This window comes from Eucalyptus grandis, chromosome 10, assembly GCF_016545825.1.
Source record: "Eucalyptus grandis isolate ANBG69807.140 chromosome 10, ASM1654582v1, whole genome shotgun sequence".
In the NCBI taxonomy this organism is placed as follows: Eukaryota; Viridiplantae; Streptophyta; class Magnoliopsida; order Myrtales; family Myrtaceae; genus Eucalyptus; species Eucalyptus grandis.
Window position 1 is genome coordinate 12,191,137 of NC_052621.1, and position 23,254 is coordinate 12,214,390.

Sequence of the window (23,254 nt, forward strand, 5' to 3'; positions counted from 1 at the left end):
TTAATCATACCCCGAGTTTCATGTGTTCATTTGCACTAGGAATCTTCATAAATACAAACTCTATAAAGACACAAAGAAGAAAAGAGGAGTACATATTGTCTAGCGATTTAATTATAAAATAACGGTCACGTCAAGTTAATCCACTGAATTCGCATCCAACATAAATTTTAAACAGACAAAATATCATTGATCGCTTTCATTCTCATTTTATTTTGTGGACATAAGGGTTCTTGTCTTAAGTGAAGGAAGAAAATTGCTTTTATTTGTGTTCCTTCATGAGAGAAAAAGCTCGTTTAGAGAGAGGTAAAAGCACGATTTATCTTTCACAAGAGAAAAGCCATTATTATTCAAAACCAGACATGTCTTGTTCAAACCCCATCTACTTTTCGAGGTCTAACCAAAGTATTACAAGCAAAAAGCTCATTCCAAAAGTCAATGATCTTGAATAAACGAAGATGCAAATCAAGTCTAATCAAGTTTCTCTACCTAATGTGACTCCATGAAACAAGGAAATGATACAAGGAAATGATACAAGGAAACAAAACCACTGCATATTGTAAGCCACGAAGCAAATTCATGCAATATAAATAAATAATAGACCATGTCCATCATTTGTTATTTTAGTAAGTAGGACGTGACGTCCCTTAAAATAATTAGTGGCGTATCCATATGTCAATCCTCACAAGAGTAGAGCAAACAAATCACCTTTACATTCCCTTAAATATTGTCCCGAGTTTAGCAAATTCCATACCGTTCAACATTATTAAAGATATAACCATCAGCCCACCATTTCTCTCCATTAATCCTCCATGTTTTTCAACAAATTTAAATGCCAACACAATGCAACTTATTATCAACTCTTCTCCTCTTCTAGAAAGTTGAACGATACTCCTTAAAATGGTTCTTTAATCAAAGCGGACCATGGCAGACACGCATGGCTTGAGCCAAAATATGGGCAGGCAAAACTGTACCAAGTCAAGTCAAGGATCATAGAGATCCACGTGGGAGATTTTTCGAGGACATAGACAAGCGTTAGAGGTCGGACCTGCCGAAGCCAAAGCCAGTCAAACTAAAATAATGGTGGGCGAATGAAATTCAACAATTAGGAACTTATCAACATATGGAAGATTCGTGACCGCCAATTCTTGACTATTGAACATCGACATTGATGTTTTTACGGTTTCATTGAGATTGACCGAGGCCTTGTTTCTTGCATGATTCCACCTCTCTCTCTCTCTCTCTCTCTCTCTCTCTCTAAGAGTACAAATATATAAGAATTGATCTGCATGGATAGATTGTTTGCTATAGGTGCCGGCTACATCAAAGACTTTTTCTTTAGATCCACTAATAATGACATAGTTAGGCATGCTGCCAAGATACGATAAGCTTTTCTTATTCAACTGGTGGTGAGAAAATCAAGAACGCATTTCGTGGTGTCGCGGTCACACTCTCAAGCCAGGGAATACAGAATACCCCCAATTCCAAGTAATTGAATCGATGCCAATCAAGTGTAAACTACCATTATGATGAAATTCACTCTCAACCCCCACGAAAAATGACCCTAATGAAAGGTACATGGACCACTTACATCTTCCGTGTCGTATTATTACCCGTGAGGGTGTTGACAATACTTCCTTTTCTCGTCCAATGTTCATTTATATTTCGATAGCAATGCTAGAGACATAAGAAAATTATTTATGAAAGTGACGTGTGAAATTACGAGATGAATTGAAATTTGACATTTAAGTTCCATTTCTTCTGTAGAGAATAAATGATCTGAAAAATATTTTATTAAAAATGATTGCTTGTGTTGATTACAAAAATGAATAAACAAAAAAGATGTATATCACCCACGAAAATGTCTAAATATAAATTGTTTAAAGCAACACAAGTAATCATTCGTAGAAAAATAGTTTCTATATCATTCATTTCCACTAAATAGGATCTTAAATAAAGTACATTCCTCTCCACGTCCGATAGAGTTCTTCATATCTCTTAATAAATTGATTTTATGAATTAGCCTTTTACTTCAAGAATCTGTACACCTGTACCATGAATCGTTTTGGCAAGATGCATGCCGTCCATCGGTCCCGGTACGACCGTGGATTAGAAAACTTAAAGAAACGAAAAAAGTAGAAGTTAGGAAAAGGAAATATCGTTAGCAAAAAAAACAAAAAAACAAAAGGAAAAGTTAGGAAAAGGAAATACTAAAGAAAGGGGGGAGGGCCAAAGAAAGAAGGAATAGTAAAATGCATCCTCCTGTTGATATGATGAACCTAGGTCAGCAGGGTTGACATAGTGAACCACAAAAAAAAAAGTAAAACGACTATTCATGTGCACGTGCGGCGTGCGTGAAGAAAAATACAAATCATTACAAGAAAAATTGCCAGCCATATCGCAAGAGAGAAAAAGGGAAAAGAAAAAGAAGAGAAAAATCAAACCCTTTGACCCCAAAAACATTAAAAAAAAAAAGAATTAAAAAGAAAATAAAAAGAAAAGTCCAGCAAATGATTCGTCATGATGGAGCCACGTCAGGCCCATTTTGGGTTGCCTGAGTATGCCCTTCTCGGTCGTGGATGTAGTGATGAGAGGGGGGTACTTTTTTTCTATGCTGCGTATGATGGTGCCCTCCAGAATGGGGTTAGGGCATGGTCCATGACTTGAACCATTTTTAATGCTTGTGATTATTGTAAATGGTCAAAGATGGAGATGGGGATTTTGACAGCATGATTACGAGTATGCTGCTGCGAGGCAGGACGACATTTGGGGAGTCTTTCTCGACATTTCTTTTGGGTCGAGATATGTTGAATTGTCTTCTTTTTTTTTCTTCTTTTTTGAAGTGGGGGATTTCTCATGGCTCGGGAAAAAAATAATAATGGAAATTTAGGCTGTCGCCGGGTCGAGGGCGATAACTATTTATTCGTGTCTCGTGGCTAGGTAGACGTGGAATTGGACGCAGACAGAAGCAGGCACACATTCGGGACTAGAAAGGACGACGAGATGGAGGAGAAACGTTTCTTGTAATTTGGTTGCATGAGAGAAAGACCTTGAAAGTGATGGCTGCACATTCGTATCTCTAACGATACGCCGGTCATTGTAAGCATTGATCCACGCATTTTTGCATCTGTCTTTTCTAAATTTTTTACTAGATATATCGACTATAATTGAAACACCCATTTTAACATGGCATGGGATTAGAGAGGGTTTTCATTTGGCTGCGCTATGGACGAAGATCTCCTATACTCATGCTTACAAACAATATTACATTTCATTTAAGATTAATCATTGGGAGGATTGTGACATCGTATAAAATGAGGATTCTCTATCATTATATCACGTCTATGCCTCAACAAATTTTACTTATGAAATTATTCATTCACAAATTTCAAACACAAATATTATTTTCATGGATCAATGGTTACGATGATTGTGACACTGCATGATGATACGATTGGATATCAACGACATACCATCTAATTCGGCGAATACTTGTAAAGCACCAAGTGTCTTCATACAATTTATATATCGGCTTACACGTGACAAGCAATCAAATCTGGGAGAAAGCATTCAACTATAGAAGATAAGTAATCTGTAAAATCTTCCATACTTATATGGTTAATTACGAAATAATGTGCAATTTCTAATATAGAGGTTTAATAAGTACAACACAAGTTCGTGCCCCCATTATAGGTTTTCTCTTGATACAAAGTAATCTAGCTACACTAGAGTAGAATGACAAAATGTCAAATGAAATCACAAGATAGTTATTACTATATTTGATTTTTGAGATGACTATTAGCCAAGTCAGATGACGAATTTAACTTATGACAATAACTCAAATTTTCTATTGTGGAATTTTTTACCATGGCAAATATAGCATTAATTATTCAACATAGGAGGCACGTTTGTTTCCTATTAATGCAGGGTAATCTAGCCAAACTAGAATAGAATGACAAATTGTCAAATGAAATCACAAGATAATTATTACTATATTTGATGTTTGAGATGATTGTTAGCCAAATCAAACGACAAATTTAACTTGACAAACATCGTGGTAAATATAACAAATGACATGGAGTCAAATTTTCTATTATGGAATTTTTTACCATGGAAAACAAAGCATTAATGATTCAACATAGGTGGCACATTTACTAATAACTTAAAAGTAATATGCCACATGTTTAGATTATCCGATAGTAGGTTAATACATGATGACATGATAATGTGACTCCTACATCTATGCATGAATTCTAATACGGTGATCTTTATAAGCTCTCCCCTTCAAATTTCATCGCATATCTCTAAAGAGACGTCTCTCAAAATTATCGCCCTTATCCATCCTATTTTCGTTCCATCCTTCATTTGTTTGACTTACTATTTATATTTGTAAAGATGTGAATACCATAAGCCAACCAAATAAATAAATAAATAAATAAATAATAGAGAAAGAAAAAGTAGTAGCTTTTGAAAATGTCATTTCTTGGGATGATTGCTTTTTGTATGGTAATATTTGTCCTCCATCACTGTGGACAAATCAGAAAACGAGCCTAGCAGTGCGCCATCTTGTTGTCAAACCCCACCTAGCTCTTTACCAAATTATTGACTTTCTTTTAGGTGAAACACAACATCATATGGACAGATACTGTTGTTTTTAAGGCCTGTGTCGGTACTCGGGATGTCAAATGGCTAGGGTTTTTAGGAGGGTTGACTTTTGACAACTACAAAACTTAGATCAGTGTTCTGGAAACTAATTTCTAATTTCGACAGTATTGCACGATAAACACGAAGTTAAATGAAAATGCCGTCCAGCTACTAGGCATGCCTGCATCTGTAAAACACGGGTGAATCACCTGTTGTTTGCATCGATAAATCCAAATCTCTTCCAACCGTTAAGTTTCTATGCCTATGCTGCTTGAAACAGATATGCGTCCTTTTAGGTTTGAAAAGAAACCCATGATTGTAGGCTATAATGTAACGTTCCATGTATTATATTATATGGGAGAAGACAAGTGAAGTGACCCGTAATTTGTGTATCCATCCCCAATCGTCATTGGCTTAAATACTTTATTGGATGGTTGGTTTATATAATGCGAATCGGTTCATCACAAATGATACCAAAGCGGCACACTACTTTTTGAAATGGGACAAGGTGCTATATAGTGAAAGTTGTGTTTGGAATTCTACTTCCAATTTAAACTTTTATAATGGATCAACCAAATTGAGTACCCTGTCTGAGTGAAACTAATATAGCAGAGTGTCAATGGTGATTTTTTGTTTATTTTTTCCAATCTTTACAAGACTTAAATACCATCTTCCTTTTTCCAAGTTACTGAAGTTATGCCATAGTAGGTTTCTCTGATTTTTGAGACTTTAGCATTCAATCAATTCATCAACAGTTGGATTAGGTACATTACATCATATCCTTCATTTCGCTTATGTTCCAACTGTAGAAATGACGTTCTAATGACTCAAGTATAATATCTACCCTATGTCCAAAAACATCAATAGTGCTCAATGATGTGATAGGTTGATTGGTTGCCACCTCCCAACATATGTATTGGTGTTTGATAATAGTTCAATGAAGAAATCTCATAATCAATGTGTGGATAGTGAAAACACGGTGAATGTATGAAGTCGAGTGATGCAGTGTTGCGACACATTCCTGAGTTATTGCTATGCATTGAGAATTACCGTGGTTTGAAGTATTTAAAAAATTCTAATTGGTCCATCTTGACTTAAAATCTTAAGTAAATATTTCTCCATTTAGATACATTAATATGCTTAGACTTGGACACCCTTTTTTGCCTCATTCTAGAATCTATTCTATGGGCACCGGTGCCTGAGGTTTTGCTACTTGGAATGGTTCTATGGATCTTAGGATACCCTATAAAACTTATGTACATTCTACATTTTTTTTTTGTTTATTAACATCAACATTTTTTGGGTCAGAAACATAATCAACATTAAACATTAAAAAAATTAAAATCATAAAGACATAATCACATGGGAAGTAAAAAATAATTTTAAATTCCTCCTATCATCCACACATTTAAACATGGGTACTTCATAATAAAAGTAAAGAAAGTAATGGATAGTCAGATGCATATATATCTACTTAAAGGAAAAATACAGACTACCATAAACAAGTCATATAATATATGATGGGTAGGAGGTAGATATGACCTTAATCTTGGAACTTACTTTATACGCACACGTTCGAAACTATGAAACTTGAAACTTATCTTTTGACATCTTTTACCAATCTTGGAAACTACCTACTCACGCTGGTGCAATGAATTATAATTCTCTTCTCCAAACCCATTGGCGATTATCAAATTGGAACTTTTTTTTGGCGCTCTCAATAAAAGAAGAATAGGCCTTGAAGACTTCATTCCCTACTTTCAACGTCAACACTTCTTTTCCCCCCTTTTCGGCTTTTGATGTACTCTTTTTCTTTTTTCTTTTTTTATGTCAAGCAAATAGTGTCCTGAGTTTATCTATCTGGATTTTTTCTCAAGAAATAAAAAAAGGACTTTATATCCAATTACCTTGCGAAACATAAAAACATATAATGTCTACATATAGTATCCCCTAAATGTTAAAATAGTTCTAAACAAATAAATATACAAGTTTGTTGTTTTAAATCGTTATAGTGCTACAAAATTAATAAAATATTGATATTTGCCGCATACATTACTATTGCAATCACGCGGAAGGTATGACTTAGACGCCTTTCGACATGGAAAATAACTAGTTTTACTAAGCAAAAAAAAGCTGGACACTCCTTGAATAAATTTCCAATTCTCTAAAGAACAATCAAAATAATCGATCTAGGTTTCTGCATGACTATACTACTTTCGTACATTGGCAGTACTTATTTTATTTTAGGAGGAAAAAAAAAATAGAAGAAAAAAAGACTATTACAAAAAGCATTGAAAGTCAAAAGACAGAAAATAAAAAAACTGAAAAAAACAGAAAGAAAAGGAAGGGAGACCGGTGGCACGATAAAGCAACCAACTTTCACAATTCAACCAAAACGTGCTTTTATCCAATCCACCACCCCTCCACCACCACCACCACCACCACCGCCTCATCCTCCTCCTCCTCCTCCTCCTCCTTTTTTACCATCTTGCAAAACCGCCCAGGTCAAAATTCTCTCTCTGTCTCTCCTCTTTCTCTCTCTAATGGCGGCCAAGAATGCTGGCTCCAAGTAGCAGCAGCAACCAGCGGCAACCGGCAGCAACCCACTTGATTCATCTTCGTCTTTACATGACCCAGTCCCCTGTTTTGACGTTTCCTTTTAATTCCCTTTTACAAAATCCCCCCGCTTCGACATTTCTCTCCTCTCCATACAAACCTCTACCTCTCTCTCTCTCTCTCTCCCTCTCCCTCTCTTGGTTTTCGTGTTCCACTTGAACTTTTCTTAAAGCCCTCCTCCCTCCCTCTCTCTCTGTCTCCCTCTCTCTCGTTCCAATAACTCTCTCGGCTCAAAGACAGCTACCGAGTACCGAGCTCCCCAAGATAACTTCTTGAGATCTGTGGCTTTCGTTTCGAGCCAGAAAGGCGAGAACTTTGGTGGGTTTTTGTGTGCTCTGGGGCGAAACGATTTCTGGGTTTCTCTTCCGTGGCTGAGATCTCGCAAGTGCCAAGGAGAAAAAAATGACGAGTAAATGGAGAAAAGCCAAGCTTGCTTTGGGCTTGAACCTGTGCGTGTATGTCCCCAGAACTCTGGAGGACCCGCCCTCCAATAATCTCGATGCTTCGACCGATAGATTGTCCAGTGCTGCCTTGCTTTCGCCAGGGAATTGGGACGTGGATGGTCCCAGGCCCATGACTCCGACTCCTTCCTCTCATGGCTTGAAGCTGTATAGGAGCGGAAGCAAGTCGTCCAAGGTTTGTGCTTGCTCTGTTCCTTTCGATTTCAACAGTCTCTTTTTTGGTTTGGTTCTGTTACAGAGTTGGGAAAGTTTTAGTAAAGTTGTCTTTTTTTAGTTTCTTTGGTCTTTTGGGTTTCTTTAAATGATTCTGGTAATTCCACAAACTGAAAATTTCAGTTTGGATATGGAAACTGGTATTTTGAAGCTGCGTTTGGTTTCGGTTAATTTTTGCAGTAGAAGGCTCTCTTTTTTTTTTTTTTTTTTTTAGTTGGGTTGGATTTAAAACTGTCGTTTGCTTGTCCATTTTGAGTTCAGGGGGAAGTTTCTGGCTCTAATACATTCTGATGGGGACGGGGGAAAGATCCACGTACTTTCTTGATCTACTATGTGGCATGTGATTACAGCTTTTGTTTCGTCTTCCGTTTCCTGCTTCTGACAATTTGTTGGACTAAATAACACACTATTCACTGTGCGTGTTATTGGGGCTTGGTCCTGGAAGCATAAGCTCTTGTTCTGTGCCTATCACAACTGTTGAATTAAAAAAAAAAAAATTTGTCTTCATTGCATATTCATTTTAATGCTACTCTGAAAAGCACCCGCTTTTATTTTCTTCTTGGATGTTTGGATCTTTTATGTGTTTGAAGATCAATTCATTAGTCCCTTGCAGGAGTAGTGCTACTTTGCCTTGTTCTGTCAAGAGTAGCATTGCTTTCCTGCTGATTGAGGTAGAAAAGTAGCTTTTTTCCATGTTCGCATATAACTTTCTGGCAAATAAACTAACGAGTGCTAAAGAAAGCAGCATGAATTGGAAATTTCATTCTGAAATGCAGTTACTTGAATTGGGCCGATTCTTAGTCCTTGTAGAGTTGGGGGTTGCCTTTGCCCTTTGGTTTTGCTTTCTGCAGAATGTTCAATGAAGATCTCCTGCTAGTTAAACATCTTCGGGTGTTAATTTGCTCCTTGATTTTTTTTTCTCCTATTTCGAAGCTTGTTATATGCATAGCCTCAACTGACCTTCAGTTGTAGTCTGACACTAACCTGGAGTCCATCAATTATGCCTTTCCTGGCTTATCCCTTTTGGTTATCCGCATTATGCTCTTCTTGCGGTGTCAAATCTAGTGCTTTCTTCTTTTTCGCTGTGCTGCGATTGTTACTGACTCTTTACTCCAATGTTCAGCAGACTTGCTCCATTTGCTTGAACAAAATAAAACAAGGAGGAGGTCACGCTATATTCACCGCAGAGTGTTCCCACTCATTCCACTTCCACTGCATAGCTTCAAATGTCAAGTATGGGAACCAAATCTGCCCAGTCTGCCGGGCAAAATGGAAAGAGATCCCATCACAAGTACCGTGTCCAGACCCTAGCCAGCGAAGTGCATCGAGAAATCCCATACGTTGGAGCCGCGATGATGCTGTGGTGACCATGCTTCGCCCTCCGCCCCGACGTGATTCACACCGGCGCCACATTGTTCCCGTATTCCAGGCTCCAGAGCCTGGAGTATTTGATGATGACGAACCCTTAGATCTCCAACCTGTGGTTGTAGAAAAGAACTCCTGCAGTGAAGTTGCAAATGGGAATTCCTCGAGAACTTTGGAGGTCAGGGTGTATCCTGAAGTTTCAGCTATGCCACGGTCCACTTCTCAAGACAACTTCTCTGTCCTGGTTCATCTTAAGGCAGTTGCAGCTGCCGGGGGACAAAACCTGAGCCAGAATAATGTTAGCTTCCCACAAGTTGCACAAACCCCGCGTGCTCCCATTGACCTGGTTACGGTGCTTGACATCAGTGGTAGCATGGCAGGTACTAAACTAGCATTGCTAAAACGAGCCATGGGGTTTGTTATTCAGAACCTTAGCTCAGCTGATCGACTCTCGGTGATATCGTTTTCCTCCACTGCTCGGCGCCTCTTCCCCCTCCGCCACATGTCTGATGTAGGACGGCAGCAGGCACTTCAAGCCGTGAATTCCTTGGTGGCAAATGGTGGGACCAACATTGCCGAAGGCCTAAGAAAGGGTGCTAAGGTAATGGCTGACCGGAAGCAGAAAAACCCAGTGGCAAGTGTTATACTGTTGTCCGATGGACAAGACACTTACACCGTCAGCGGTTCTGGCGAAAATCGTCCTCAACCAAATGGTCACCCACTACTCCCCTTGTCCATCAATGGAAGTGACAACAGTGGGTTCCAAATACCTGTGCATACATTTGGATTTGGCACTGATCATGACTCTTCAGCTATGCACTCCATATCAGAGACATCTGGAGGCACATTCTCCTTCATCGAGACAGAGGCTGCAATTCAGGATGCCTTCGCACAATGCATTGGTGGCCTACTCAGTGTTGTTGTGCAAGAGTTGCAAGTAACAATCGAGTCTTTGCACCCAAGCTTGAAAATTAGTTCTCTAAAAGCTGGAAGTTACCCAAGCCGTGTGATGGCCAATGGATGCTCAAGTAGCATTGATGTGGGTGACCTGTATGCTGATGAAGAGAGGGATTTTCTGGTTTCTATCAACATTCCCGCAGAGGCTTCAAGCTCTGAAACATCACTTTTGAACGTCAGGTGCATATACAGGGATCCTTTAACAAAAGAGTTGACTTCAACTGAAGCGGAAGAACTCACAATAAAGAGACCTGAGATAGCCGGAGAAGAAATTGTCTCGATAGAGGTTGATAGGCAGCAGAACAGGGTCCGAGCGGCAGAGGTGATGGCACAGGCTCGTGCTGCAGCTGAGCAAGGAGACCTGGCCATTGCTGCTTCTATTCTCGAGAACTGCCGCAGGGCTCTTTCCGAATCCTTGTCAGCTAAATCTGGTGACCGCCTGAGCATCGCTTTGGACGCAGAGCTCAAGGAAATGCAGGAGAGAATGACAAGCAGGCATGTTTATGAGGCTTCGGGTCGCGCATACATCCTCTCTGGACTAAGCTCGCACTCGTGGCAGCGAGCAACTGCCAGAGGCGACTCCACCGATAGGTCCAGCCTCGTCCAGGCCTATCAGACGCCATCCATGACTGAGATGCTCACCCGGTCTCAAGCTACATTACTAGGCAGCCCATCAACCCAGAGGCTAATGCAACCATTATTATCGCTTGGGTCGCACCCGAAGCCGAGATAACTACATAAGATATCAGGTTTTTGTGTTGTCTAGTGGCTTTTCAAGTGCCTGTTTTCTGTGGTACCGTGGGGGTGAGGGGTCTGAACCGGCGCGATTAGGAGGGGTCTTTTTGAGATTTGGCAATGCTTTGATGTGTAAATGAATAAGATTCGAGAGAAGGGAAAGAGGGTTATATTAGTGGGGGAGTGACAAGGGATACTTGGTAGGGCTTTTAAGACATTTTTGCTTCCGTCAGTCTGTTGTTTTTCTGGGGGTGATGATGTGTACATAAACAGATCTGAGCTCTCTTTTGGAGAATTGGGTATAATGCTTGTAATTGTGGCAAAGGTGATATAATGTACCTCTTAATTCTTTTGATCTGGCTCTTGTCCCATCCCCCTCTCTCTCTCTCTCTCTCTCTCTTTATAGGAGAATGCATTGACTGATTGGGCAGTATATAATTGAACGAACTGACACGACGCAGTTCATTTATTGATTTTGACTCGTGAGAGGTAACTTTTACTCTGATCAGAAAAACTTTTTACCCGTCGAACATCAAGTTGTAGGAAATAATGAGGACTAGAAGCAACTTCAAATGCTACTGCTCTTATCGTTCAAAAGACTATTGGGGACCGTTCCAGATTTACGATCAGATTATTTTTTTAGCGACCGAGTTCTGATTTCATTTCAAACTTGTTCGATCAAAACTGATCCGCTTGGGCCTCGGAATATAACCCGGACGAGACATTTTATTACTGGATACCCAACTTGAGGTTGATTCCAAGCTCATGAATGAGTGGTCTAAGCAAGTATAGCGAGCTCAAACTCAGCGCAAATCGATCCATCCAGCCTCGAGTTAAACTCCAGTTGGAGCTTTGAACATGTTAGCAAAAGATTATTCATGCTAGTATAGTACATTAACATGTAAATTGGTTCCATATTACCATCAGGTTCCTCAAACCATTTGAGAGGCTCTTTTGCAGTCATAGTACTTGGTGAAACGAGTGCCAAACTGTGGCATAACTGGAGACTAATTTTGGCAAGATACATACAAATGAAATCAAGATGACACAGGACTTCTAATTAGTCATGTATTTGACAGATGAAGATCATGCCCTCTATTGCTTTCCCTCAAGTATTATCCTGCCAAACTTAACTGTTTCACAGAATTACGGCTGCTCAGTATTGAGCTCAACCAAAGTGCTTCATGAGGGCAATATCCAAATGTTTGACCAATGCGTCTAAGATGAGATCATCTTTACAATCGAAAATTGCTACTGCCGCCCACCCTGCTCAACACAATCATTAAGTCATGGCCAGTTTAAGCAGTTTCTGAAGCAGCAATAAAAATATTTGATGAGCGAAAACCTTCATGTCCAATTTTTCTTAACTTAACCGGTCCAACCATCAAAGCATAATAATAGGGCCGACGGGTGATGAACATCAATGAGACAACTAAGTCTTGTATGATTTTAATCAAAGTCGTCAAGATGATTACAGTTCCCTCACAAACTCATCACTTAATTAGTTCAGGTCAGTCATCTAAGAAAAACAGCATATTGAGGGATTACTATTGTCAGGCCAAAAAGTATTATAGACACAAAAAAACACTGCAGATTACCATCCCCAAACTGATTCTATCCAAAACATTTCGCATATGATCCATCTGCTAGGTGACTAATATACTAATAGATTCAAAACTGGGCCAAGTTTGCGGGCAAAAATTCCAAAAGGAGAGTGGAAGGCCAAAGAGGGAACGTTTCAGCAGCCACTACATCCTTGAAACCGTCACAAGCCATTTTTCCTTTGAAGGCCACCGCTAGCTTGACCATGCCGAAGGTCGGATGAAAAGTTCCCTTGTGCATGGGATTGTTATGACTACCTTCTCTCACAAAGCCTACAAAATCAGCAATATGCAGACCCAAAAAAACCAGATAAACAAACAACTGTCCTAACTTAGCTCCTCCCATGTTTTCTTTAAATTACTGCTGGCCAGACTTGCCATCAGTCGGTCGAGGAAGTTTCTTGTATTCATAATCATTGATGTTAACCTTCTCTTGCAAAGCCTGAAAACCAGAGAAAATATGCCGATTAGATGCAAACCACAAGGCAAGATTGAAATCACATCAGGGGTCCTAGCCAAAGGATCATACCTTCAGCTCCTCCTCTAATGAGATCTTTCTAGGCTTGTATGCTTCTATTGGTCCTGTTCGTGACAGCGCTTTTCTTTCCTCGATGATTTCCCACTCATTGTCATCTTTCACTTTTGCAATATCCTTGCTGAACTACAAGAATCAGACAACTTTGAGAAGACGTAGCACATGCAATAAAATTTTATTAACACGATGAGAGTGGAACAACATTTCAGCAAAAGAAACAAAAAAAAAAAAGAGCGTACCGGCAGTTGCCCATTATAAAGAGGTTAGGCGAGGTAACAAGTATAATCATATTACAAAGGCGAGCCTATATAGGTAGACAAATGATGTAAGGTCTTCATGGTACGCATGCGATGGATAAGCATGCCGTTCAAACTTCAAATAATGAACAGAAAAGCAAGAAATACAAATGAATGTTAGGTTCTGATGATATGAACATCAGACCGCAAAATAATGTCTTATGTCAAAGTTAAAACCACCGTGTGAATAACCCAAATCCCTAAACCCTGAGAAACACAGGCAATAGTCTGAACATGAATTGCTCACCGAGCACACTCCATCTCAGACAAGTACACCAAACAGAAACAATCACATCGTCGTCTGAACACACGCTGTGATGCTTAAACAGTTAAGCAATAAGCAATTAGTTCTAAAACAAAGGTGAAAGAACCCCTGAGTCTAGTCAATTCCTACAAGCAACAAATGCAAAAAAGACAAAAATCATCACTTTCAGTCCATCTCACAAAGTAACTCCATCACGCCTCATTCTCAGCAGCTTGCCAATCGAAATCATGACTTAAGGGCATCATTATAACAAGGAAGAATCTAACCTGCCTTGCAAGAGATGGGCAAGTCCAACGGAGCCAAGAACAGTGAGAGAAATCATGGGGAGGCCATATCTGACGAAGGGATACTTCCTGCCCCATCTCTTGAACGAAGCACCCGAACTCTCACCCACCATCCCACCCTTATTCTTTGGTGGGTCTTCACGCCTTGCCTCAATCGTCGTCATCACTGCAAAGACCCATCATCCAATCGTCTCCGGATGTCAACACACGCCTACCCACATCCGTTTCCACCCAGAAGGGGCGCATCCCAACGCAAACCGAAGCCGTCCAACTTGAAAACACGCAAGCGAGCACGCGAAACTCGGACGAGTACAGTTTCAGCGAAAAATTTCTGTGTGGGAAAGAGCCGATGCTCCTTTTTGCCCTTCACTAATTTCAATCACGACCCAGCACGACGATTTTCATTTCAAGATCGAGACAGAGAAGAGAAAAGCTCACTGACCCGATATGTCAAAAACTCGACTTGGAGCGAATCCTCGTGATTCTGCCGGCGTTCTTCGTCGGAAATTTCTTCAAGCGTTGAGGTTTCCGGAATGCTTAGCACCGGCGAGAGAGAGAGAGAGAGAGAGAGAGATTGATTGACTTTACAGGATGAAGACCGGCTGAGGGTAGAAATTAGGATATTGTAAAATTCAAAGAAAAACTAAATTTTTTTTAATAAGATACTCGTATTTATACATAAAATACACGTATATGCATAACTTTCAATAAAATTTCCGACGTGGCGAGATTGTTGAACTTGCTGAAAACTAGTCCTTTTTGAAAAAAAAAAAACGAATTACATAGTATTACTCATGTAACGTTGCTTTGATTTTCAATTATGTTATACTAAATCTTTAGTTAATTAACGATAAAGTACGTCGATTATCATAATCGGAGAAATGGTCGTAACACATTATATACGATTTATAAAAGTATTATAATTAAAATGATTGCATTTTGATACACAACATATTATGATATATAAAATAGTTGATGTAAATTTATGATGATATTATCTTTGGATTTTATTATTATAATCCGGAATTTTTTCACGTATTTTTAGGAAAATAAATATATATTTTATAGTACCTAATATCATGTACTTTCTTATTCTGCATAAGACTAATAACTGGCTAAGACATTGAAAAGAGAGGTAAGATAAAAGGCGAGAGAATCCCGAGGTCGGCATAGTTGGTTGGGCATCAGGCAATATTCAACCAAAGCATTAGAGGAAGACTTGTTCAAATCTCAATAACTACATGCAAATTGCTTTCGATTAGAACTATTTATATTAATCAAAAACCTAAACTTAATTAGTTCATGGGACTTGCGTGGTATTCCATAACTCAAAGTATCAAGTTTGAAGTTCGTGTGATTGGTTATCTGAACAAAGGCGAAAGATAAATCAATTGGCCTACATTTCGACCATCTTTATTTATGATGCATACCTTGCGCATGTACGCTACAAAATGGTTCGAACTTCCTTATCTTCAATGAATCAAAAAGCATTTATATATCAAGATTGAAAGATTGCCAAGTTCTAAGCTTATATCAAATAATGCAATCAAGTTCTAAATATTTCAATAGGTTCAATTAAATCTTAAAACCTTTCCTAGGATAATAAAATTTTAGTGACAAAACTTTATGTTGGAAAATGCAATTTAAAGGTGATGACACGTTGCCAATTTTAAATACTATTCATTCGGAAGCATAGGTTACATTTAAGACTTAGTTGTACTTTGTACACAAGGCTTACGACTTTCGGTGCACTTTTCCCATCAAGATCCAACCTCAACTTTTTTTCATTCTTCAGCTGTGTAAAAATCGATCTCCGGTGATATTGGACAAGCACCTGAATAAACCACAAAAAAAAAAAAAAAAAATCCTCCTATACATCTATTTAAGCATCATGGACACTACTTCGGTGAAATTTCTGTCGAAGTTAATCTTTTAAATATATTTCTCAAGAATAATTTCTTTATAACATATATTCTCTTATCTTTATCTTCTTCTTTTTAGTATTTGTCTTTGTTTATCTTTCAAATTTGACGATCAAATCATTAGGTCTTTTCTTAGTTGAAATGCTTGCTTTGTTTGTTTTCTGTCATCTGTCTCTCCATATAAAATCATATATGTTAGGTTTTCATCATTCTGCATTAGTATCTATGTTTGCATGTAGAAATGCTGGTTTTTTTTGTTGGTCATATGTTTATTTCAAAAATTAAATCATTAAATGATGGAAGCAAATTATTATTGAAGAAGCGTAGTACAAAGCAATTGTATTAATCTATGTAGAAAGATAAAAGCATTTCGAAATTTCGATTTTAGGAAGGTTGTTTTTTTTTTTTTTTAAAAAAAAGGCATTCAACATTCCCCTATCACCAGACAAGAAATGAGTGCATTTTTTTTGTAATCTTCATTGTGACAAATTGAGGAATAAATTATGTCAATTTTGTAAGAGTTCCGATAGAATCCTAAAAATTTCAGAGATCTCAACTTGATAGAGAAGCAAAATTGGCCAAAAAATATATAGATAGTGATGGAATGCAGTTTGATATAATTTTGAAATAACATTAGTCCTGATGGATGGAATGAAGCAGATCAATCAACATTGACTTAAAACTGGCCTTAAGAATCTGATTTTTCCATTGCAGAATAGTAGGATCATGCATCAAACTAGAGAAGAAATGTCTATAATCTGCCTGAAGAAGGAGAGTACACCAGGATCCACAAGTCATTACTAGCTAATGCTAAAAGATCAATGGACAACCATTATTTAGACACTGAACATCTCTTCAGCAGTTCATTTCGAATCTCCTAATTCGCCATTATTGTGGTTCGTCCTTCCGTTCTCCAGCGGATCTTTTGGTGGTGCTGCTGAGTCCCTTGCATCCTGCGGTGGTTTGGTGTCTTTTGGGTCGCTAGTCTTCGACCTAAATCCGAAACCAAGTCTCTTGAAGAAAACGTTCCAACCCCTTTTATGCCTCAGCACCTTTTGAAGCTCTTCTTTCATGTTCAAGCACTCTTTCTCGAGCTCATACACACGCTCCTTCATCTCGTCGAATGCGACAATTTGGTTCTGTAAATTGCTTCCTTGACCTGGCCCGTTTGTTCGGGCTAGTGCGACATTCGTGCTCAGGTTTTGTGAGCTCTCGAGATTGTCAGACACGAAGAACCATCCGGAAATAGATGTTCGGAGGCGTAGTTGCTCAAAGAACAGGACTTGGACAATTACTCGGAGAGGAAGCCTTTCATTCTGCGCAGCATGAGTGCAGGCGTCCATGGAGAGCTTCTGGCAATTCATGAGCCTGCATATCTGTTCTCGCTCAGAATCTGTGAGCCAGGGGTGGGCCTAATGGTAAGAAGCACATTAGTATTTCTATGAAAAGAAATGAGTGGGACAAAAACTGGACGTAACAAGAGAAGACTAACCCCTGGAACAGAAGCTTAACGGCTAAGAATGCACTTACAAGACACATAAAGGACAGAACAGTTTAAGTTGATCAACGGCATTTGCCATCTGATTATACAAATTGCTGACAAAACATGGAGATTTGGGCATGTGAAGTAACACCAGCAAGAAGAACAAAGTACGAATCCATATTTACCTTGAGATATATGTCAATTGCGCGGTATATACCGTCATCTAGCGGCCTGGCATAATCAGGGATAACTGCAGCAAGTGCCTCAAATTTTGGCAGCTTCAAGTTAACATCTGTTCCCACCTCCGCAAGATACCCATCCACCAAGTTGGCCACCATTGTCATCGGAGTCAGAGAGTGAGCACCTCCCATCAGTTGCCCCTCGTCTGGTACACAGCTTGAGATGGGATCAGATGTAGCGCGGTCTACCACCATGAAATGATCAAGAATCCGTTGAATGCACTCGATATCGTAAAGAGTCTCCATCGAATGGCTCACATTGGGAATAAGGAGGTCCTCGAGCACAGCTTGATCCAACTGCGACCCGACGCACTTCTCTAGCTTCTCTTTACACATCGGACTGGCCTGTAAGATCATGGATGTTCGAAGAAGCCTGAGAAAGAATGTAGTGGGAGTCACGCCCTTCTGATCTGGGAGTAACTCCACTATCTCTTCAAGAAGATTTCGTTGATCATCATCAGATAAGGAAGAAATGGTTGACCCCGATGCAGGGAACTCGCCACCATCGAAGCTTGAATGCCTGCCCATCAATGGGAGATGCCTCTTTGTATAATGCATTATCGACCCAGCAACTTTCTCGGGCTTCATGCCTCTTAATCCGATAGCAGTGATTAACCGTTTATATAATGGCAATCTCAGGTAGGAGACATCCTCGTACCACCAGTCCTCATTTAAGGTGCGTGATTTGGAAGCCGTGCGGATTCCATTCCAAAATATGGTACCTATTGGACTCTTCACATCACTATCTCCTGATACAGGCCAACTAAACAGACTAAGGTCCGCACAAGCTTTCATTGCCAAGGAAGTGATGCATCTCGATACGATATGGATCTCTTCTGCGCGAGGTAGAACCTCTTCACAGGTCTCGAGAGCCTTGATTGAGTCGGTCCAGTTGCCAAAGATCTCATTCAGGAACTTTTCTGTCTGCATGATGAGATTTTCCTCTCCGTAGTCTTCAGTCATTTGGAGATGCTCGGCTGCACATCGGACGCTTACAACATTTGCTGCAGTGAGCTCGATTTTGACACCATAACAGAACTTGGCCACGAGAAGAAAAGCATTGGTGCCACCAGGAACGTCATGAAGTTGCAATGTGCAGTTTTGCTCATCCTTACCTGAAGCTTCTCCTATGAGGCTTTCTAGTACCCCACTTCTAGACAGCAACGGAAACTGATTTGCATGCCAAAAACGTAAGAATTAGAAACCAATTGTGCGACGAAAGTAAGAGAGTTCTCAACCCAAAAAGGGTACAGCAAAACTGCAAAATGGAGGCACAATTTCAAGCATGATCACAGGTTGTGAAGATGTTCTTTTGTCATAATACTGTGAAAGTACAGCAAAACAAACCAAGGAAATTATAGGAAGAGATCAACTACAAAAGATGGGGCAGCATAATTAGACAGTTACCTGCCAGTGCATTTAGCCCCTGTACCTATCCGTTCTCCGAGAATTTTTTCCAAATTTTCACAAAGCAACTTTGTATATTGAATCAGTTCATTTCCAGCTTAAATGCTGAGGAGAATGGTCACCTTCAGTTGCCACACAACTTGTAACTTCTTCTATTCCCAACACAGTCTAAGACTAAATATTTGTCCGATGATAGAACTTAAGTGAAACCATTTCAAGCTATGCTATAGACCCAACACAAAAGCGGTTCTAGCAGACTCATGCTCATGATAACTTGATGTATGATGATATTTGATACATGGGTTCTTACTGTAATAGAATGCACCCAGAAAGAGTTGTATGTCAAATGGACTGGATCATTCAATGGAGCATGAAAGTAATGCAAAAGCTCATTGATCATTATGAACTGTTTCTATTAGTTTGGTAAATGTGAAAGAGAGAACTTTTGGCTGTCACGCTAGCATTTTGAGTGGCTTAGTGAAAGCTGTTTTAGCAGGTCTTTTCCTGTGTCGCTGTTTGCAATATCAAGGTTTACACCTTAAGCATGAGGCATAAGAACCAGGCCATACCTTGTGTAGATGGAAGTACATATCTCCGACTTCAACGGTGACATCACTTGGAAGCCCGGTTGAGCTAACCCTGGAAAATACAACAAAAATGGATCAGTCAATTCTTTTGTCTTCAATCAAATTGCGATTTACCTTCTCATTGGCGTTATAAGCTTCTAGATCAGTTAGTACAGCATCTATTGGATATCACATGATTGTGAGGACCACCTATTCACTGGACACATGTACTCCCTAGTATGCTGCTCTGCACAACCAGTAAAATGTGGATGGTTCTGTCTTTTGAACATTTTTACCGTTTGGTGAGTACAATTATCCTAGAAACAGTATACAGTGTATCGAGCCCGACCTAGCGTCAAAAGATAATAATTAAATTGATTCTACCATGGACCAGCTCAAACCCCAACACATTTCTTCTGCAATAAGATACTGCTCGACATCGTGCCCTTCTCTTTCATTCACAAATTTATGGAAACTGTTCTCAGAAATGCAACACCCAGTCACATTTAAAATGACGCCGTGAACAAATTGCACAGCCCCTAAGTGACTGCATTGGATTTTCCAGGCGGAAGAATGACGATCCAGATAGGTAACGCCATCAAACAAAACCGATGTAATCTGGACTAAACATAAAGTGGGTTCCTGATCACATCAAGAACAGAACGTTGCTACTTCAGCTTAACTGACAAATCATATCACATCCATACTTTCTCGAGCCGAGTCATCGTAATCTAGACACAAGGTCCTCCTCATTTCGCACGGAATCTAATTCCGTACCATCATCCACGTTCACACGTTCTTCCTGAAATGCTCATTAACAAAGACACCAGAATCCAAGAACTCCGTTCTCCCAGACCATCGATTGCAATCGCATTGCATTAACATCCCATGCCCGTATCAGGAAATTCAACACGAACGGTGTCCCAAGCACTAAAAACGGCTGGCGAACGAAAAAAAGGGAAAAAGGGAGATGGAGAATGGAGACAAAAACCAGGTATTGCCATCGAGGTGAAACACTTCAGACTTCGATCCCAGCTTCATGCACGCCATCAGCAAACTCCAGTTTGACAGCAGGGTCCTCAGTTCTTGATCACCATGACCCTTTTCCCACTCAACGCAGCGTGACAAAAAACAAGAAAAGGACAGTGATCTGGAGGACCCAAAAAAACGATTATTTCCTTGTTGCGAAACCAAAAAACAAGAAAGGCTGAGATGGGGGGAGATAATTTCCACTTTTGACTGTGCAAGTCCCCCTTGGAGCTCCTTTTTCTTGCGGGGAAGAAGAGAAACAATGATGGTCCCGCGTCATACGGGAAAGTCGAGAGAAAAAGGCCAAAAGATCTGCCAACCCTTTTGCGTTTTTTCCCGTTTCCTTTTCTTGATACGTGAAGGTAGGTTCTCAACGAATTATCTGCACCGAACTGGGAACGGATCTCGTTCTTGGAACTGGTCCGTTCTACGTCTGGAAACCGCGCACCCCATTTTCGGATCCAACGCGATCTTCCGAGGGGTCACTTCCTTTTCTGTAACGTGAAAGAGAATTTGGAACCGATGTGTAAATTGATTCAATTATGGAATCAGGACAAGTCATTTGTTCTGTGGTTACATTGGCTTCTAGAGAAGTATTGGAAATGATTTGATTTGACCCTCGATTTTCTTTTTTGGATAAATGTTTGACTTAAAGGACATGATCAATTATAGATTCGTACGCCCATTTTAATTATTGTATAGGAATCGATGTGCTCTTTCCTCTTACGTTATTTGTTCCGTTCTGCTGGAACTCTTTTTTTTGTTGGGGGGGTTAGGGTTCGTGTGAAAAATACGTAATGTAGCTTGAGTAGATAGTATTGATTTATCTTTCGGGGAAGAGATAAAAGGTTACTGCCGATTAATAAATTGGAACAACTTCTTAAGTGTGATCTATTTTCGAATTTTAAATTGAAATGATCTAATTCGAGCAAGTTTCGAATAAATAAAAAAAGGGGAAATTTTGTTGGAATTAGGGAAACTTGATTTGCTAAAAAGTGTGTCGTGAGGGAATCCGCCATTTATGATTCTTTAATAGGAATAAAGTAGAAAAAAGGGGTATGTTGCTGCCTTTTTGGAAAGATTAAAAATCATTGAAATAATTTATAAACCCAATGATTCAAGGCAAAGATGTTTGGGAAAATATCTTTTTTCTAATTGTTTTGACACTAGATAAAGGATTAGAATGAGAAGGCCAAATATATTCTAAATGAGACAAAAAAAAAAGAAAAAGAGTTAGAATTGGACACGTAGACAGATCTTTTAATCTCTCGAGCCATATGAGGAGAAAACTTTATACAAGTTTCTAGGAGGGTTTTAGTTTATCTACATCTATCCTAATGAGCCGTCTATCAAATTGTTGCGCTTGATGTTCGATCCTGAAGAGAAGGAAAATATTTTTGGAAAGTGGGTTTCTATGATTTGATAAAAAAAATCACATGTATTTAAACTATATTCCTTTAGAAAAGATGCTCAACCTACATGAACTATTTATGATAGTTTAAAGAAGGTGCAGATTTTTACAAAATTTCGTCTTAATCAAAGGAAAGTCAATTAATGAAATAAAAAAAAAATGAGAAGAGGGTGTGGGTCATTCGTATATCACTTTGCATAAGTTCTTGTTTCCACTATTCTCCCCCCCCTCTCCTTTCCTCTTTTGCTTTATTCATACTTTTTATAATTATATTCTTTTCTAACTATTCATACTAATAATAGTGTATTGAATAAATATAATTCGATCGTGTAGAAATAAAATGTATGTATCTTTCTTCCTTCTTAGGTTTTGTCTTTTCACTTTTTTCAAACTCAAATAACAGTGTTGCATATTAGGATTACGAGAGCACTATTTCCGCCCTCCAAGGATAGCAAGCACAGGGACACTTGTTCCCGGCTAATTGAAAAATACTATAATCACTGTAGAAAAACCGTGAACGACAATTAATTGGAGTATTATAATTTCTTAATGGAGTTCTCCTTATTTAAACAATTGCGGATTTTTAAAAATAAGGGAAAATTGTATTCGGATGTGCAATGCTCATGACATTTAAGGGGAAACTTACATTTTCATTTAGAGGAAACCTCTCTTTTTCGATCAATATATATATGTAGAAAACGGGAGAAAAATAAATTAACTCAACTGCTAGTAATAGAAAAAAAAAACGTATTAATATCAAACAATAAGAATTCGTTAAAGTTTGATGAATATGGTCACTCTAATAGAACTACATATGATGATTTAAGAAAAAAATAAACACAAAAATAAAAAGGAAAAAAAGGCCTTAAAAACAATAAGCTCAAATCACAAAAATTGATTACTCATTATGCATAGTCAAAATTTCAAGGTTTAATTAATGTAAAAAGAATGATTGATTAACAAAAATATCTAAAAAATTATAAAAGGATAGATGTCCTTAATATATAAAGGATCTAACATTATATTAAAAAAAATTTCATTAATCAATCATTTCTTAAAGTTAATTACCATTTAAAACTTCGTAATGAGTATCCAATTCTTGTAATTTGATATCTTTGGTTATTGAAACATTTTGTTCCTTTTTACTTAGTAGTTTTCTTTTTATTAGTTCTAGTAATAATCTATCAAATTCTGACAAATTTATTTTTAATATACAAAGTATATCAAT

The 23,254-nt window shown here is 38.8% G+C and overlaps 3 protein-coding genes across 6 annotated transcripts; 1 reads left to right on the forward strand and 2 right to left on the reverse strand.

Moving 5' to 3' along the window:
- Positions 1-7,061: 7,061 nt before the first annotated feature.
- On the forward strand, positions 7,062-11,345 carry LOC104421784 (E3 ubiquitin-protein ligase WAV3-like). 2 transcript variants are annotated; one of them, XM_010033873.3, is made up of 2 exons: positions 7,062-7,893; positions 9,055-11,345. In XM_010033873.3, the coding sequence occupies exons 1-2, from the start codon at positions 7,660-7,662 to the stop codon at positions 10,984-10,986; spliced, it is 2,166 nt and encodes a 721-aa protein (XP_010032175.1). In that variant the 5' UTR covers positions 7,062-7,659; the 3' UTR covers positions 10,987-11,345. The 2 variants fall into 2 exon arrangements, with proteins under 2 accessions (XP_010032175.1, XP_010032177.1); XM_010033875.3 differs by having other exon boundaries at positions 9,058-11,345.
- A 1,067-nt stretch (positions 11,346-12,412) lies between these two features.
- Positions 12,413-14,572, reverse strand: LOC104421785. Of its 3 annotated transcripts, none has more exons than XM_010033877.3 (4): positions 14,412-14,572; positions 13,952-14,135; positions 13,119-13,245; positions 12,413-13,031 (listed from the first exon to the last, which is right to left on the reverse strand). In XM_010033877.3, the coding sequence occupies exons 2-4, from the start codon at positions 14,131-14,133 to the stop codon at positions 12,948-12,950; spliced, it is 393 nt and encodes a 130-aa protein (XP_010032179.1). In that variant the 5' UTR covers positions 14,134-14,135; positions 14,412-14,572; the 3' UTR covers positions 12,413-12,947. The 3 variants fall into 3 exon arrangements, with proteins under 3 accessions (XP_010032179.1, XP_039159010.1, XP_010032180.1); XM_039303076.1 differs by having other exon boundaries at positions 13,952-14,333; positions 14,412-14,564; XM_010033878.3 differs by lacking the exon at positions 14,412-14,572 and having other exon boundaries at positions 13,119-13,250; positions 13,952-14,091.
- Positions 14,573-16,501: 1,929 nt separating this feature from the next.
- On the reverse strand, positions 16,502-21,150 carry LOC104421786 (BTB/POZ domain-containing protein At5g03250). The gene is made up of 4 exons (XM_039303690.1): positions 20,578-21,150; positions 19,590-19,659; positions 17,560-18,783; positions 16,502-17,303 (listed from the first exon to the last, which is right to left on the reverse strand). The coding sequence occupies exons 1-4, from the start codon at positions 20,634-20,636 to the stop codon at positions 16,755-16,757; spliced, it is 1,902 nt and encodes a 633-aa protein (XP_039159624.1). The 5' UTR covers positions 20,637-21,150; the 3' UTR covers positions 16,502-16,754.
- Positions 21,151-23,254: the final 2,104 nt, after the last annotated feature.

Coding starts and splice junctions, on each gene's coding strand:
- LOC104421784 (XM_010033873.3), top strand. CDS start 7,660: ATGACGAGTAAATGGAGAAAAGCCAAGCTTGCTTTGGGCTTGAACCTG. Junction 7,894..9,054: donor GCGGAAGCAAGTCGTCCAAG/GTTTGTGCTTGC, acceptor TCCAATGTTCAG/CAGACTTGCTCCATTTGCTT.
- LOC104421785 (XM_010033877.3), bottom strand. CDS start 14,133: ATGACGACGATTGAGGCAAGGCGTGAAGACCCACCAAAGAATAAGGGT. Junction 13,246..13,951: donor GCCCATCTCTTGCAAGGCAG/GTTAGATTCTTC, acceptor CTTGTAGTTCAG/CAAGGATATTGCAAAAGTGA. Junction 13,032..13,118: donor CATTAGAGGAGGAGCTGAAG/GTATGATCCTTT, acceptor TCTGGTTTTCAG/GCTTTGCAAGAGAAGGTTAA.
- LOC104421786 (XM_039303690.1), bottom strand. CDS start 20,636: ATGGCGTGCATGAAGCTGGGATCGAAGTCTGAAGTGTTTCACCTCGAT. Junction 18,784..19,589: donor TGTACTTCCATCTACACAAG/GTATGGCCTGGT, acceptor CATGCAAATCAG/TTTCCGTTGCTGTCTAGAAG. Junction 17,304..17,559: donor CAATTGACATATATCTCAAG/GTAAATATGGAT, acceptor TCTTACCATTAG/GCCCACCCCTGGCTCACAGA.